The following is a 17,776-nucleotide window of genomic DNA, read 5'->3' as shown; positions in this document are numbered from 1 at the left end:
TCCTCCTGCTTACAGCACTACACACACACACACACACACACACACAGAGTGCTGGACATTGGCTTCTTGCATGTGGACAAACAGTGTATACATACTCTGTGTGCTCTATTCCCAGCCCTCTAAGACTCAACTCTGGAGTCTCCTGCTCTGGCAAGCCCTTCCTCACTTCCGACCATGCACCCAGAGAGAGCGAGCCTGCTGGAATGCTCACTCCCACCACACTGTGGCACAAGCTTTAAACTCTGGGATTAGATCGCTCACAAAACCCCAGAAGACCACGGGCTCCTCACCCAGTAGATACTCCCTGTCTCCAGGTCTGTAACCTGTGCACCGAGGCAGCCTCTTTCACAGAGTTCAGTTCTCACATCCCGAGGCAGAAAAATCAGCTGATTCACCCCTCCTTGGAGCAGATTCGACATAGACACTAGTGAGAACCTGACTCAGTGAATCTAGTCTCTGAGTCAGGGGCAGGTGAAGTCTTTATCTAGGGTTTTCAGTTACTCACAGTCAGCTGCCCATTCCAGCACAGCCATGCTCCGCATGCAAGTCTAGGAGTCCTCTCCCCTCTCCAGATGCTCTCCTCTCCCATCTCCAGGTGCTCCCCTCTCCCCTCTGCAGGTGCTCCCCTCTCCCCTCTGCAGGTGCTCCCCTCTCCCCTCTCCAGGTGCTCCCCTCTTCCCTCTCCAGGTGCTCCCTGACACAGACACCTGGCTGAGAAGCTACTGCTCTGCTAGGATCTTAAGAGATAGGAGCTATCTTCATTCTTCCAGAGGAATTCCTTCAAAACAACTGCCAAAACTCTACAGGCAGTCCTCACCCTGTGCCCTGCTGGGAACAGCACCTGAGGGAATAGAACCAACCCTGACAGGGCTTCCGGTTCTGACATCTGTGTGTGGCGGTTTCATTTCAGCAGCTCATGTACGTGCAGGGTGCTCATTTGTGACATGTGTGTGTGTGTGGGGGGGGGGGGGGAGGTGTGTGTGTGTGTGTGTGTGTGTGTGTGTGTGTGTGTGTGTGTGTGTGTGTGTGTAATCTAGGAGACAACCTTGGGTGTCATTCCTCAGTCACCATCCATCTTGGTTTTTGAGACAGGTCTCTCTCTCTCTGGTCCAGAACTTGCCGGGGAAGTTAGCCTAGCTAGCCAGCGAGCCCCAAGGATGCGCCTGCACCCTCCCAGCTCTGGGATCACAGCCTGTGCTTCCACGCCCAGCATTTTTTTATCCGGGTTCTAGGGGCAGAACTTGAGTCCCTGTAAGATTTTAACAACTGGGTTATGGCTCCCTAGCCCTTAAAAGTTTAAGTCCTAAGGTCTCTGTCCTCATTCTAGCTTCAACGAGCAAGGGGTGACATCACAAAACAGCGGTACAGTGGAACCTGGGTGAGTGCTGCCAATCAGGACGGTTTGGGATGGAAAACTGTAAGAACCCAGCTCTACCTAATCCAGAGAGCTTGTGCTGGAAGCTTCCAGGCCAGGAGGGGCTTTTGCCTGCTTCAAATGTCATTGGCCACCTGCCCTAGATGCATGGCCACACTTATCAGAGGCACATACAAGAATGGTATTCTGTCAGTCAACACAGGGCCACACAGCCCTGGTTGAGCATACGTGACAGAACCTATAGGCAGCCATGCAGAGAGCCATCTGGTGGGCAGGTGTGGGGCTGGAGACAGTAACCACATCTCTGCACAGGATTTGCTTACGAAACAGAAAAGAAGCCTAAAGGGTCCAAGTAATTGGAAAAAAAAATACTCAAATTGATTAATTTGTTATCACAGACCGAGTGACTCTGAGATACACTTTTATAGGCCACCAATCCCATTTGTTAGTGTGAAGGTTAGTTTGTGGTTGTCCAGCGCATGGTCAGACAGAGGGTGCAGGGCTGTGGGAAGAATGTGGTTTGGATCTAAATGGCCAGGGACAGTCAGGGACGGTCCCAACAAAGGCAACTGGCAGGACTGACTACGGAGCCTGCTTTTCCCACACTCAAGGTCTGCCCCACTGACTCAGTGGACTTGAAACGCGCATTCCCGGTCTTCAGGAAGGGTGAGCCACCAGAAAGAGCACTATCGGTTTTTCCCTAGCCCCATCAATCCCGAAGATGCTGAATTTAATTTAAACTGAGAAAATGCAGCTCGCTCCGGGCTGGTGTGACTCTGAGCGCACTGCACAGCCATCAGTGGCCTGCAGCCCCTGAAGGGAAGGACGGGGGGAGGATATTACCTGTATATCACTGCCTGTCTCCCGACCCTGTTCCTCACAAAAATCCCCATGAAGAAGATGCCGAGGTGCACGCTGTTGCCATGACTGTCCTGCAGATCAACAGAAGGCATCTGTTACCACAGTGATCTTAGCACACCACTCACAGTCGCCAAGGTCGTCCAGCCCGAGACAGGTGAGTGAGGAAGATGTGGGGTGGGGTGTGCACATATACCTCAGAGCAGGCTACCATGTGCACTTGAAACCAGATACTCTGGCATGTGTCAGGGGACGCCATGATTCTAGGTGAAATGAGAAAGGCACGGGGAGACAAACAGTTCACTTGGAAAGTGTTGACCTCATCAGAGTGGAGAGTAGGGTGGCAAGGTGCAGAGGCTACAGGGGTGGGGAGGTTCAGGCCAACACAAAAGCTACAAATGAATGAATGAATGAGTGAGTGAGTGAATGAATGAATGAGTGAGTGAATGAATCTTTAAAAAGCTATGACCGTGAAAGGACGTGTGAGTTAGCTTGATCCCCCACCCGGCGCACGCGCACCCGGTCCTACATGAACATAGATATCAATAGAGTCTGTACCTAATAAATACACATCATTTAATTTGTTATCTTAAAAATGCAGACACAAGGCAAGAGACAGTACCAACCTTAAGCATCTGTCTGCAGCCTGCCCGAGGTCACCCTAGCAGAGCTGGCTGCACTGCAGGGGTCACGGGATTCCCTGACCGCATGCATCCATCTTTACCACATTCTATTTAGAGCCAATTGTAGGATTTTTCTCAAATATGTTGAATTCTACCAAATTTTCAGTTTTCCTCCTTTCTCTCTTTCTTTCTTTTTTCCTTCTCTCTCTCTCTCTCTCTCTCTCTCTCTCTCTCTCTCTCTCTCTCTCTCTCTTTCTTTCTTTCTTAGAAAAATCTACCTACCCACATACTCTTAAGCGCTGGACATCGCTTGGGTTTGTGTAAAATCTTACTCACCCCACTGGGGCCCAAGCCCTGCTACCTCTCCACCCTTCAGTGCTGGCCCTCAGGCCCACGGGTAGCCCCACCCACTAGGTGCTCCCCTCTGTTTCCTGGGCTCCCCTTTTCAGACCCTCGAATAGCTCAGATGGTAAACATTCCAGGCGGCCTACTAGTCTTTCTCTCCTGGCTCCCGCCTTCATGAGACAGCTCTGATGCACTTCCCTCCACCTCAGCCTGTACTCTCTGTTGTCTCCCGTTTCTAATATGTCACTTTTCAATATTTATTTCTATTTTATGGGTCTTTTGCCTGCTTTGTGCTCTGTATGCATGCCTGGTTCCCACATAAGACAGAGAGGGTACCAGATTCCCTACGACTATAGCTAAGGACACCTGTGAGCTGTCTTGCAGGAAGCTGGGAACCAAACCTGGGTCCTCTGTGTGAGCACCAGGTGCTCTTAACCACGGAGCCCCTTCTCCAGCCTACTTCTGATATACTTTTAATTTCTGAAAAATTTTTGACTGTCTTAAAGATTGGATTTTTTTTAAAACTAGGGTATTGTTATCCCAACTTGTCACAAAACACTGTGGTTGTCCCACTCTGAGGAAGGCTGCTAATTCCTAAAGAACCTGCTAGAAGAACCCACTGAAGAATCTGACAGAAACCCACTGAAACTCTACAGTGCTGGCTTCACTGGCCGCCCTTCCTCCGGTTCGGACAAGAAAAACAAACAAGCAGATGGCTACAGAGTGAGATCCCAACTTCCAGGCAGAGAAGCTGGTTTGGTAGAAACAGAGAAAAGTTTACTGCTTTTTCAGTGACACAAAATGTTATGACCATCTACGGGGTGCTGACAGCGGGCTGCAGATGGGCTTGCCAGGCATTACTGCAAGAAGAATGGATTACAGCCCTACTAAGGGCGGCATTAGAGAAGCAAAAGAAAATTAAACAAATCTAAAAAGAGAGCCATTTAGCCCTCACCATGAGACACGGCCACCCCGCTTGATTCTGTCCGACGCTCACAAGCCATTCTCATTAAGGCAAATTGCAAGCAAACAGCAGAGAGGGAGCAGGTCATGCGTAGAAAGCAGCCGGCAGATCCGGCCCGGAGTGAAATACTGAAATGACAGGCGTCCCCAGATCGCTGGGATGGCCAGCTGCAATGGGTTTCTGATAGCGTGCCCATCCTTTGAAGAGTTGGTCAGTAGAGAGGGGGAAATGACTTTGGATCCTGGGCTCCATGATGCTTCCAGCCACACCCACTCCGGGAGGTGAGGCACTTACAGTGGGTGTGAGGTGCTTTCATGATTTCCTAGGCATGGTTTCCAGAAAACACCCACCACACACAGCTCTGCAGAGCTGGAGAAATAAGACATGGTTGCATACTGGAGACGCTTTTATCTGCGTTGCCAGCAGTCGCCCCACATCCAAAGAAGAGCACAAGAACCCCCCTCGCTAGCCTCCGTTCACATCCCCAGGACGCCTGCTGCTTGTCCTGCTTTAAGAAAGGCAAGGTCTGGCCTTGACACTTTAAGGTGAGCAGTGCCAGTACATGGCTTCAGATGGATGTCCTAGAACTGCAGATATTCTGCTGAAGATCAAACCCCAAGTCTCTGAGCTAAGAAGGGGTTCTCTTTGTCTAAAGTGAATTCTTAACACCGCTGTGCTGGTTAGGATGACAAATGTCCCCCGTAAGCTCACGTGTTAGAAAACATCACCACCAGCTGGGAGAAGTGTTTGGGAAAGTTATAGAACCTTTCTAGGTAGCAGAACCTTGCTGGAGGAAACAGGTCACCAGGGACAGTCCTGAGGCATCATAGCAGTCTGCTCCCTGCTGATTCTGCACACTGGTTGCTTATGCAATGTGACCCACTGCCCCAGTGCCTTCTCCAGCACCAAAGGCCAAGGTAAGATTGACCTTCCTCCTTCAAGTTGCCGCTCGTCCAGTCACAGAGAAGAAAAAGTAACTAATTTATCAACTAATGTCACATGACACTGGGAAGCTGAAGCCACTCGGGCCCGTGGCACTAACTCTGAACATGTGCAGGGGCAGGGACAGCCTGTTACCTTCACGGGGAAGATCTCCTGTCCAAATCCATCCAAACGCTCTACCTCGTTGATGTACATCAGTTCAGCTTCAGCCGGCAGGATCCCGCTACAATCCAAACAGCGCCACGGGAGGAAACGGTTAGCAGTACAAAAGTGACTGGAAACCCTCAGGATCCTAACGGCAAACTCTAGAGCTGCGGCACTGGGGATGGCAAACCTTTCCACCAGAAAGGACGGTACCTTATCAACTGTGGCATTGGCATTCAGCTGCCTTTTACTCAACAATAAATAAATAAATAAATAAATAAATAAATAAATAAGAAAAAGAAGGTAAGTTACTCAATTAAGACACCTAGCCTTAAAAGCACTAACTATTCCACACACCTCTGTGGACAGTGTTGTCTACTTTGAAAAGATACCAGTTTGCTCAGGACTATGAAGATTTTCCATAATTTTAGAAAGGAAAAATTTTCAAGAGAGAGGAGGGGCAGGGAGGGAGAGGAAGAGAGTAAGGAAGAAAAGATAAGGACAGGAAGAGGGAGGGAGGAAGCACAACCAGGAGTTGGGAGGAGACAGAATGTGTGCTGCGTTGGCCGGACAGGCTCTCGGACTCCGCCTGCCTTACCTATGAGCTTTGTGTTCCTGGGCCACCTTCTGGGTTAGCTCCTCCAGAGCCGCCTCCTCCATGGCCAAATCCTGGAAGAACAGGATTACAGATCAGGGGTGGTGTCTGACAGTGGCTCTCTTGACAGGTGTCTCCAGTGATGCACCCGCCCCCTCCCCAGAAGACTAGGCTCAGGTATATGGTCCCTACTGTTGCACACACGTCTTCTCCATAGCCAATGGGACCCGTTAGGCAGAAAGCTCCAGGCCTCACCCAGCTCTGCCTCCTCAGCCAGCTTTTCTTTTACGTGGGTTCTGGGAATCAAACTTACGTCCTTACAAGCTCATTACTGTCCATCTGTCTCCACAGCCTGCGGGTATGTGTTTTTTAATGATTAGGGCAGAAGCCAATGAGTATCCATGCAGGCTATCATTTTTAAGAGTTGAACATTGGAATCTGCTGTGCCAGGACCTTTTGCCTGCCTCTAAAATTCCAGGCAATGAGTTTAAACTGTGTGGTGGCAGAGCTGGCTCTTTCTGGTGTTACTTGCTGCTCAGCATGGGAGGGGCTGGAACACACCTCAGGACACCTACAGGACTGTCTGCAGGACCTCATGTGTACATGTCCTCCTTAGTGCCTCAGCCAAGGCATACTGGATATGCCCAGACTGTCAGGCACCAAGAGGGCAAAGCATGCACATCTGGCTTCTATGCTCCATAGGTAACGGCAAGAAATCTTCCAGCTACGTCCTGCTGAGGGCGTCTCCCTGCTCCTGCTGTCTAGGGTACAGGGCGGGGTCTGAAATGCGGGCGGATTCATACAAAGTGTGAGGGAATGCTTGTTGTGTGAGCAGGAACACCTGAGGTCTAGCCTTAGAATCCACGAGGAGAAAATATGGCTTGGGTGTCTTACGGGGTTTGACGTGGGTGCTGGGAACAACTGAAACAGATGGCTTGGGAGGCCGACAGTCTGCAAGGCTGGAACCTGGAGCTCGCTGCCCTGAAGATGCAGCCTAGTGAGTGAATTCCAGGCAAACAAGAGGCCCAGCTTCAAAACCCAAAGTGGACCAGCACTCTAGAAATGATAGCCAGGGCTGATTTCTGCACGCGCGCGCGCACACACACACACACACACACACACACACACATATCTTAAATAGCATTTATTTATATAGAAGTTCACTTCCAATGTCATAAGCCTACATGGGTGCAACCCTTACACCAAACCCAAAATAGACATGGCTGAGAACTACTCTATCTCAAAACAACAACGTGAGGAACTGGTATTGTTGAAAGTTGAAGAAATGAGCCCATAACTGTGTCTGGAAGTTCTGTTCTGTGGATTCTAGAAGGCCCTAAGCGCCCGAGAAACAGAGAAGTAGATGAACCCCAAAGGGCTCTTTCTTATTATTGGTATTGATTGACTTCTGGACAGCCACTGGGATGACAGGAAGGAAATAAACAGGCTTCCTGTTGTGAGACTCGAGGGGTCTTGTGTGCTTGACACCCTAACTGCTCCCATGCCTCTCAGGCAGCAGCCATACCAGGTGCTGGCTAATTCTAAGAGGCACAAAGGAAGAGAATGAATTGAAGATCAAAGGGCTTCACTAAACCTCCTGTTCCGACTTTGAAAGGGCCCCAAAGTACCCTCCTGCTTCTATCTGCAGCTCCGTGTCTCCAGCTGTGCATATGTGGGGGGAGGGGCGGGGCGAGGTGAGGCTTGCACACCCCAGAGATGTGTAAGAGTGTGGCAGTGCTGGATAACAAACGGCAGGGAGTGCGGTACAGCCACACACCTGTGGGCCGTCTGTGTACTTTGTTCTCTTCTCTGCTGAAGAAATGCCATCTGCCAAGTCAGTGACTAGGCAGGATCAAACAGGGCCATTCATCCCGCGTCCCTCCCCCAGCTGAAGAATGCATGCTTCCCTTTGAAAGCTCCGGTAGAACCTAGCTGAAGGTTGACAACTTTCCATGGCTCCCCGCTGCTTGCACAATGAGATCGACACCTGGGCCTGGCATCTGGACCTTTCTTCAGTGGGACCCAGTGGTTCCTTCCAAACCGCCTCCTCTGAGAGTGCAGAGCCTCGGGCAAGCTGCTGTTCTTAACACAGCCATTACTGGTTTTATTTACACTGGTGCCCACACTTCTGGAGAGAACTACACAGTACATCATGCAATGGGAAATGCCCCATGTCAGCTATCGCTCCCTCCACGGTGCCTTCCCTCACCTGGACATGCCCTCTCTGCTGTGGGCACCCCCCACACCTCTTCTGGGTGTTCTTTCTACAGTGTTTCCACTGTGGTTATCTGTACAGCACCCTAGCTCCTTCCTTGCCCCCATCCCCCTGACAGAATATGACTACCTCAAGGGCAGCAATTCTTCCCATCCTGTGGGAAGCCAGTCACAGGGCTTTTCCAAAATGACCCTTCCAAGTTCATAAGACAAACTAAGCGGTCAATAAATATCACGGAACTAAACTTGGTGGACGGCATGTGACTTTCGTATTATTAGACAAGAGGTTTTGATTATGCCAAACTGGTTAACGGTAGTTTGTCCATCCCTCTGCTTACCCTGTCTGCTTGCATTACAAAATGCAGACAGTGGCACTGATCAACTCATTTGCATATCATAGAGTCACTCTAATAGTAACACACCCAAATGACTGGTCACTGAGAACTTGCCCTGGACCAAGCTCAGATGGATGGTTTCCCTGATCTTCACAACGGTGCTGGCTTTATTCTCATCTCAGATGAGGCCATCAGCTAATTTGCTCAAGGTCATAAGGCCAGTTAGGGGTGTTAACCCCAATACAGCCTCAGCACCACCCAGCAAGTATGTGGTGAAGTTTCAGAACACAGACTACCCAGGACAGATCATGGCAGGATGGACTGGGGATATGTGCGCAGAGAAGAAAGATGAGGGCTGAGCCCAAGCCTAGGCCCATTCCAGACTCATGCACACAGGAATCCACCGACTTCTTATTCAGCATTCCCAGAGGACTTTAGGGGAGGATAAAAACACTTCTGATCTTTCCTACACAGCAGCCCCTAGACACACACTTGGCTACTGAACAGTAAGAGATAGCCAGTGTGGACAGAAAACTCAACCTCTAACTTCATTTAACTTTAATTTAAATTTGAATATAAACATCCACTGAAGTTAATGATAAACCATTCTGCAGAGAGCAAGCTTAGACCTAAGAATAATAATCTTGATAGTTGGGAGTCAGGATAGCTGAGGCAGGACAATCTCATGTTCAAGGTCAACATAGGCTACATATTAAGTTCTAAGTTAGCTTGGGAAATTTTGTGAGACCTTGCCTCAAAATAAAACAATATCAAAAAGGCCAGGGAAATATTTTCATCACTGGGTACTGTCTGGCATGTCTTAAACCCAGATTAATCCCTTATCCTGCAGGCAGGTGTGGAGCGAGGACTCTGTGAAGAAGGGCCTACTGGCTGAGCGGGCAGTTTGCACTACTTGGCACGCTGATTCCTTAGAAGGATTTTGTTCAGGGCAAAGGCAAAGGCACTGACAGAGCCATGGTCCAGAGGGAAAGCTTCTGGAAGGCTCTCCATCAACGGTAAGCACTAGGCGTGCTCGGAGTCTGCTGTGATCCCTGAGCTGACATCATGGACATAAGAAACCCCAATCTCCAAAACCAGAAAGAATAAAAACCTCCAGGTTTCATCACCTCATGCTTAGTTTCTCCCGAGCGCCAAAGCTGATCTCTTTCCCTCTCTTACCCCCTTTGCCTTCTTGCCTTTTTTTCTTGCATGTGTATGCAAGCGCATACATGCATGCATGGGTGTGCTTGTGTGTGTGTGTGCACCCACATGCATGGGAGTGCATGTTGTGTGGAAGTCAGAAGGCAACCTCATGCGAGTACTCAGGTACCTTCCACCTTTTGCCTGCCTTACGATCTCTTCCTACCCTGGAGCTTTGCTGAGTTGGCTAGGCTACCAGGCCAGCAAGCTTCCAGAGATCTGCCTGTCTCTGCTTCCCCAGTGCATCACTGCTGGGATACAGGCACATGCCATAGCACCCAGCTTTTTTGTGGGTTTTACAGACCAAAGTCAGGCCTTCATGCTGACAGAGGAAGCGGGTTTTATTTATTCCAACCAACTTTTGGAGTCTGCTTTTGTGTTTTAATGTCTCTCTTGGTATCTAAACTGTATCTCCTATCCAGACTCCATGCGCGCACCCACCAGCAAAAGGTCTTCAGGCAGGGAAATGGACGACGATGGAGGAGGAGGTTCCAGAGACCATCACAAGGAAAAGCGCAACTGTAGAGAGACTGGTGACCCTTCGTCCACCCGAGCTTCACTCAGCTAAGGGCGCATGCTCTGAGAAATCTGTGTCTGTAAGTCCTTGGGAGCTCACATTATATTATATCATACTTATTACATACAATATGTAATTATATAATAAATATATTATATAATAGAGTAATATAATATATAATATACAAATTATATGTTATATTACATTATATTAGTAACAATAGAGGATCACTGCAGACCTGCTGAGCCCCTCTGGGAGACAGACCACTGTTGGGATGTAGCACACTTCTGTGTCTTTCCCTAATCAACGGTCTCCTTTCCTGTAACCATCCCTGTAACGGCACAAGGACCTGGGAGCTGCACCCTCTGCCTTTAGACCCACATCCACACATGGAACAATCTCTGTTCGACACGGAAGGTGCCAACCATGCACAACCCAAGAACTCTAACTCCGCTGGGGCCGTGGGTCTCAGGCACATAATTCCGCTCCCAAGAGACAAGGGATAGCAAAAGTACCTGCAACTCTTTCCCAAATTCTGTTCTCCCCTCACTGTCCTCACTGCCCCAGTCATCTCCAAGGCTTTCCTAACCCCTGAGGGGCACGTGGTCCCGCCCCAGGTCAACTCCTGACTGTACTTCTAGGTATATGGGATGGCACCTGATTTGGTAAATCTTACCCCGGGGAACATGACAATCTCAGTTCTTGTACAACTTCATTCCCAGCTGTCTATCACCCAGGTCAGGATTTAAGACAAAACAATTGAACAAAACAAAAAACAAACAAACAAGGTGTACAAAGGTACACTGATGACTGTCCTTTGACCGCAGTCATCCCACCAGAAGGAAGCAGGCATTCCACTGTAGACTACATGACAGCTTCAATGTGTCTCTTGGCTTTTTTTGTTTAAGCAGTCAGTCACCTTTTATTGGACACTAGTTCTCAGTCAGGGTATGACGGTTCAGCCCGTTGAATTCTTCCTGGATCGGAGCACGGCAGGCAGTCATGCTCAGCCATGCAGTTGCCCTCCATAGTGACCCATCTTCAGTGGTACTTGAGTTGCTGCTCCTGTTTGAGCTCCTTGTAAGAAATGCAGTAGCTGAAAACCTTGTAGGCTGCCAGCACCATGTTAGTCCCTCACATGCTGCTGCCTTTCTGACTGTTGATATACTTGTAATACCAGTCATACCCTGTCCGAAAGCCTCCTGTAATGCCACGCGGTGAAATCCCACATTGATATCCAGCTCGGCATCTCTCCAAGTTTATCTTCCATGAGCTTCTTCTCCTTCAATAGCACGAGTGACGCCATCTTGAAGACCTGGTGTCCCCAGAAATCCAGCTGTGTGAGAAGGCTCTTGGCTTTTATTTTTATCTTCTCTTGAGAAATGTCTCTTCAGGCGACACGACACATTTTGTAATAAGGTTGTGTGTTTTCTTACAGTCACATTTGAGCTCCCACAGATACGGCTAAAAGTCCCTGGTGCAAAGTGTGACTTGCAAATACTTTCCCTCTGTAAATTTTGACCTTTGCTTCCGTTTGATGTGACCTTGATGCTTTTTAGTTACTTGCACTTGACGGGTCATATGCAATGGCCAGAAGCCATTGCAAGATGGAGGTCTTGTGGCATCCTCTCTGCCTTCCCAAGAGTTCTAAAGTCAAAGGGTTTATGCCTACATCTTAGTCCACTCATACACACAGGGTGAGGAAGGCCCCCATTTCATGTGGGTACCAAGCTCTCCCAACACAACATATGGAAGAAGCTGCCATTCCCCTTGCCATGTACTTGGCCTCCTTGTCAAAAGGCAACTGGTTATACAAGTGTGGATCTGTTTCTGGGCTCCATTCCATTCCAGTGGTCAACGTGTCTGTCTATAAGCCAGGGCTCTACTGGGTCAGCCATCGTCACATGAGGTCTTAGTTTGGGATACTATTGCTATAACGAAACACTATGACCAAAAGCAAGTTTGAGAGAAAAGTCTTTACTTGGCTTCAGCATCCACAGTTCATCACTGAAGTAACTCAGGACAGGAACTCAAGCAGGGCAGAGACCTGAGGGCAGGAGCTGATGCAGAGGCCATGGAGGGGTGCTGCTTACTGGCTCACTCTTTATGGCTTGCTCAGCCTGCTTTCTTATAGTGCCCAGGACCACCAGCCCAGAGATGACACCGCCCACAATAGGATGGGCCTCCCCATCACTCACTAATGAAGAAAATGCTCTACAGAGTAGTGTACAGCCTGGTCTTATGAAGGCATTTTCTCAATCGGGGTTCCCTTCTCTCAGATGTCTACATCAAGTTGTTACCAGCACACGGGTTACATATCTTAGGTTCAGGAAGCACACTGTCTCTGGCTCTGTTTTTTCCTTTGACTCAAGATTGCCTTGGCTACTTGGGATCCTTTGTAGCAGCTCTAAGTGAATTTTGGGTTTGTCTTTCCTGTTTCCGTGAAGAATGACATTTGACCGTGACAGGGGTTGCATTAAGTCTGTAGACTGCTTGGGTTGCATGGACATTTTAACACAGATTCTTCTAAGCCACGGCCCTAGAGCATGTGTTTGTATAATCTTGCGTTTCTCTCTTCAGTGTTTTACGGTTGCCAGCGAATGGGTCATTTCGTCTTCTTGAGTGAACTCATTCCTATGTTCTTGTGCTCCTGCAAACGAGACTGATTTCTGTGTATTTCCCTGACTTCCCCCACCTCTTGTCCTCTCTTGTGGTTCTGGGGACTGAATACATGGCTACACAAGCTGGGAGAGTGATCGACATCTGAGCTGCCGGCCAGCCCACTCTCACCGCTTGCATTCAAATGGTACTAACAGCGTAACTAAAGTAATTTGAGCAATAATAAATGATAGAAAGGAAGATGGATGGATAAATAGAGACAGATGGTAGATAGACAGATAGTTGGCAGATAGATGACAGTCAGATTATAGATAGATAGGTAGATAGATAGAGATGACAGATGACAGATGATAGATGAAAGATAGGTGACAGACAGACAGAGAGATAGATGATAAATATGATAGATAGTGATAGATAGATAGATAGATAGATAGATAGATAGATAGATAGATAGGGATGAGAGGAAAAGAAGAAGTATAATAGTCTACATTTGCTGATTATGTGACTGTATGCATACAAAACTTATAGATTCCATCAACAGAAGAAAAGCACTACTGGAACTGATAAACTTGAAATCAACCCACAAGGCTCAGTGCTGCCTCTCCATACTACCAACCCTCTGCTTGGGGTTGGTGTGGGGAGGGGGAGGGTCAGGAAGTATTTTGAGGTGGGAGGGTGCACCCTTCTACTCCTGGTACTTCAGAACACTTGTCCCTCTGTTAAAGGGTGCAGACCTCCTTCCCAGGAAGCACAGAGAATTTCAAAACAAAACTAAAATGTCTGAGGAAAGAGATACCAAGAGAAACAAAATGAACTCACCATAGGAAAGAGCACATACTCTCGGAGGAACTCTTGGGAATCAAACTGGTTATAATCTCCGAAGTCAGCTGAGAAGGAAAGTCAGGGAGACAACGGCAGTCGTTACATGAAGACATAGACAGTAAAACACAGCAAAGTGCCCACACACCCCCTTTGACTGCACTCTCTTTGCTGCCCCATTAAACAACATCAGTGCCTATCTTACTTGAACCCAACTTTAACCTAGCAACTGTCAGTACTGGCATGTGAACTCCACTAGATGATTTTTAGAAAGAGTGAGGAAATTTGGAAGCAAGCCCTAATGGCTATTTAAAGACTTTCAAACAAACCCGTGTTTGTTTGTTGACTGTGTACCAGGCTGGTATCTTATCCCTGTCTGCCAAGGGGACTTTCTAAGTCAAGGTTAATACAGAGAAATGTGGCTGGAAATGTATCTGCAGCTGGAAAGCCCCGCTGTAAATCACCCTTGGCAGGCAACCTCAAAAATCTTCACACCTCCTGAACACATTTACATGTCCCAAGATGCCAGGAGCCATGTTTCTCTCGTTGCCATCTCACTGTGGTATGGGGGGGGGGGCGGCATGTGCAAATAGAATCTGCAGAAATACCTTGACTTTCACTGCCTCACTTTTACAAAAGCCAACCCCAGATTGGATCTCGATGGAAAAGCACTTAGCAGCAAAGTGAGAGGAAGAGAGGCTGCGTGTTCCACAAAAAGAACAACAGGGCAGAGAGGTGGAGCTTTCCTTACAGAGCAGGTGAGGTGCTCAGAGCAGGCAGCGGATTTGCTGAGCCTGTCTCAAGTTCAATCACCTGGTACAGTTCCTTTCCCTCTGTGAGCATGGTCTGTCTTTCTAATGGACCAACAGGGGCTGTTAGGAAAATGGGGGGGGGGGTGCTGTCTGAGGGTGCAAATTCATCCACATGTGTGCACATGGAGGCAAGAAGCCAACCTCTGGTCTTTCTCAATTGCTTCTGCGACCTTATCTTATGAGACGGGGTCTCCCACTGACTCTGAAGTATTCAGTGTTCTGTCCAGCAAGCCCCCGGAAGCCTCCTGTCTATGTGGGTTCTTGGGGACCAAGTCAGGCCCTCACCCTGGCAAGCTAGCACTTTACCTGTGAACCATCTCTCCAGGCCAAGAGAACCATGCTTTAACATTATGTACTTAAAGAAAGTCTCATCATACAGACAAAATAACTCACTTCAAGGTCCTAATAGAAAGGGAATCGAGACTGAATCCACCAACTTCCTCAAGGGTCTACCAACACCCAGGATGCCCGAGCAGTGAGGAGAGGACACACAGAAAACAGAAAGAAATGCCTCTCAAAGACCCATGGCCCAGTGTGAAGGTGAAGGGCACACTGCATGTTCTCCATCCTCTGACATTTGAGGTTGGAGAGATGATGGCTCAGCAGTTAAGAACATGTGCTGTTCTTGAAGAAGACATGGGTTAGTTCCCAGCACCCACGTGGTGGCTCACAAATATCTGTAACTACAGTTGCAGTGCATCTGACGCCCTCTTCTGGCCTCCTGAAGCATTGCACACACAGTACATACACACACGTAGGCACACACTCTTTATTTTCAATATGAGCAAAAGCATTTAAACCATCATTCAATAAATAGGTAGGTAGAATGATAGATGGATAAATAGATAGACAGATGATTGATACATGCATACACAGAGAGAGAGAGAGAGAGACAGAGGGAGGGAGGGAGATACACAGATATGGTACAGATCTGGAGAATGGTTAATGACTTGGAGCATGCTCTTCTTCCAGGAGACCTGAGTTTGGTTCTCCACATGTGGTAACTCACGGCCACCTGCAACTGTAGCGCCAGTGGGGCTGGCACCCTCCCTTGGCCTCTACACACACCTAAACCACACTCACACATGTACACATAAATAAAAATGTAAACAGGAAGCACACATAATAACACTCTCCACGAGGTAGTAAAGATTGAAAGACAAGTTCACCCAACTCCTGTCCCTCATCATACATCCTCCATTGACTTAGCGCTCTCTCGTAAACTCTATTACAGGAGGTATGAAATATTGGTTAATGCTACGGTACTTTAAGTAGTGACAGCAAATTATTCATAATATCAGGGTATGATCATACCATACAGGGGAATGTCCTCCACACTCTGAAAGACAGCTTCAATTACAGGTAGGATTTTAAAACTATTATTCTTCACTTAGAACCAGAATCAAACAAGCATTGACTGATTCGAAAGCAGCTTCGAGAAATCTTTTCCTGTCACCCCAAATCACTAATTTTTCATCTTAATGCAAAACATCTCAAAGTGGCCAGGGAGCCTCAGCCAGGGGTTGCTTAACCAAATCTAACTGTTTGTTCTGGGCCAGCATACTGAAGCAGAAGACAGAAGTCCACAGGAGGCCTTACCTTGCACAGCTAAGCCAGCCAGCCGGATCACTTGTTCCAGGGAGCACCGCAACCGTCCTTCAAGCACGTCTTTTTTGACTTGCAGGTAATACTGATATCTGTTACAGGAAGAGAGGACCAACTGTAAACAGGGACACTGGGATCCGTCCCAGCAGGATGTACGGGCGATGCTGGGATATCACCTACAGAAGACGGACAGTGGCCTCTGCCCCTGGGTCCCTCTGTTCCATAGCAGGTGCTGAAGCCAGTTCACTGTGCGTGAGAACACGCTCTTCAGACACTTTGCTGTGGGCCTCAGGGTGACCCGTGACCAGAAAGGTCACGGCCACACTCAACAATGCCCTCTTTCGATGGCTTAATTAGCAATTTGACAAAAATCTAGGATCACCCGATAGATGGGCCTCTCTGCGTATGTCAGGGTGCGGATTATATTGATTGCCCTAATTGAGGTAGAAATAACATTTAAAAAAAAAACGTATAAATGTAAAAGTCTGGTCGGCCAGATTACTAATTGGCCAAATAACGTGAAATTCGGCTGAAGCTTTTCCAGAGTGAGGTTTAGCCTCGCATGTTTGCGATCCATGAAAACGTCGCTGGTTTTAACTTTCCAACCCGGAGTACTTTTTTCCAAAAGCAAACTGTCAGCGACAGACCGTGCAGCCTCCTAGGAACAGAAGCTCGGACAGTGCGCACTGCCCCTGACAGAACCACTGTTTCAGACTGGCCCACGGGAAAAACCTCCACACAGATGCTCGCTTCGAGGGCTCCCACAGGTGCCTCTCCGACCAGACTGCCCCTGCTACGCTGTCTGAAATACTGGCGCCATTTTGCTCCTGGTAAGAACGCTCTGTATTACAGCTTACCTTTGACAGCTCTGTCTGGGACCCCAAAGGTCACCCCAAGCCTGGTTTCCCTAGACATGGAGAACTGATAATGGCAGGGTATGCCTGCACTACCACAGGTGTGGTGACACCCTGAAAAAGGCTCCTGGAGGGTAAAACACTGGCTCTCTGCCCACACCAGCCCATCCCACCCAGGACTATAGAGCAGGGAAAGACAATAGACAAGACAAAACAAAACAAACAAACAAAAAAACAGGTTAGTCTCTGGTGGGAAGATTCTAGCCTCAGATCTGAAGGGCAAACACTGGGAGTTAGCTAATTAATTATTTTAAATCAAATTGTAATATGCAACAGAAAACTAACTTTCGTTTCCTGCTCCCACCTGATCTTTTATCTGATAAATTTATAAACATTTTACAAGTTTCACCATTCAATCAGGGATCTTCCACCTACCATTATCATTGGGCTGTACCAATGAATGATCTGTATCAATGAATAACTCTATCAATAAATGACCTGTATCAATGAATAACCTGTATCAATGAATGACCCGTATCAATAAATGACCCCTATCTATGAATGACCCCTATCGATGAATGACCCATATCAATGAATAACTCTATCAATAAATGACCTGTATCAATGAATGACCTTTACTGAGCTTTAGAGGCCAGTCCATCAGAAAACCTTTGTCTGTTTGCCCATCAGAGGCCACCACCCCTCTGTGGACACTATTCAGTCCTTAACTGTCACCACAGTTCAGATTCCTCTTACCCCCAAGTCCTACCACATGGGAAAGGAATTAGACACAAGAATTTACCACCAAAGTCATTTGCTGGCTATCAAAAGCCAGTTTCTCCAATTCTGGTAAGTGCTTAGATCGAGGGAGGAAATGCCAAGATCAATACTAAATCCAGTGAAACCAAGGGCATTGCGGAGAGCAGGGAGATGAGAGAGAGAGAAGAGGGAAAGA

At 48.0% G+C, this 17,776-nt stretch overlaps 1 protein-coding gene, 1 long non-coding RNA gene and 1 pseudogene across 8 annotated transcripts in view; 1 reads left to right on the top strand and 2 right to left on the bottom strand.

Moving 5' to 3' along the window:
• Positions 1-17,776, bottom strand: part of Ptpn14 (protein tyrosine phosphatase, non-receptor type 14) — a 148,480-nt gene that overhangs the window by 38,048 nt on the left and 92,656 nt on the right. For all 6 annotated transcript variants that reach the window (XM_006497134.3, NM_008976.2, XM_006497131.4 and 3 more), the window contains 5 exons: positions 15,962-16,059; positions 13,551-13,618; positions 5,850-5,920; positions 5,243-5,330; positions 2,219-2,307 (listed from right to left, as the gene is read on the bottom strand). In XM_006497134.3, the coding sequence (XP_006497197.1) occupies positions 2,219-2,307; positions 5,243-5,330; positions 5,850-5,920; positions 13,551-13,618; positions 15,962-16,059 (414 nt within the window). The remainder of the gene's footprint in view (positions 1-2,218; positions 2,308-5,242; positions 5,331-5,849; positions 5,921-13,550; positions 13,619-15,961; positions 16,060-17,776) is intronic.
• Gm26574 lies at positions 303-5,507 on the top strand. 2 transcript variants are annotated; one of them, XR_003948568.1, is made up of 4 exons: positions 303-595; positions 1,328-1,378; positions 1,987-2,390; positions 3,730-5,507. It is a non-coding gene; the product is annotated as a predicted gene, 26574 (long non-coding RNA). The 2 variants fall into 2 exon arrangements; XR_003948571.1 differs by lacking the exon at positions 303-595 and adding an exon at positions 700-918.
• On the bottom strand, positions 10,280-12,157 carry Gm30280 (annotated as a pseudogene).

Source organism: Mus musculus, chromosome 1 (genome assembly GCF_000001635.26).
Source record: "Mus musculus strain C57BL/6J chromosome 1, GRCm38.p6 C57BL/6J".
NCBI lineage: Eukaryota > Metazoa > Chordata > Mammalia > Rodentia > Muridae > Mus > Mus musculus.
Note: the sequence above shows the minus strand (reverse complement) of the source record. Positions and strands in the feature narration are given on the sequence as shown.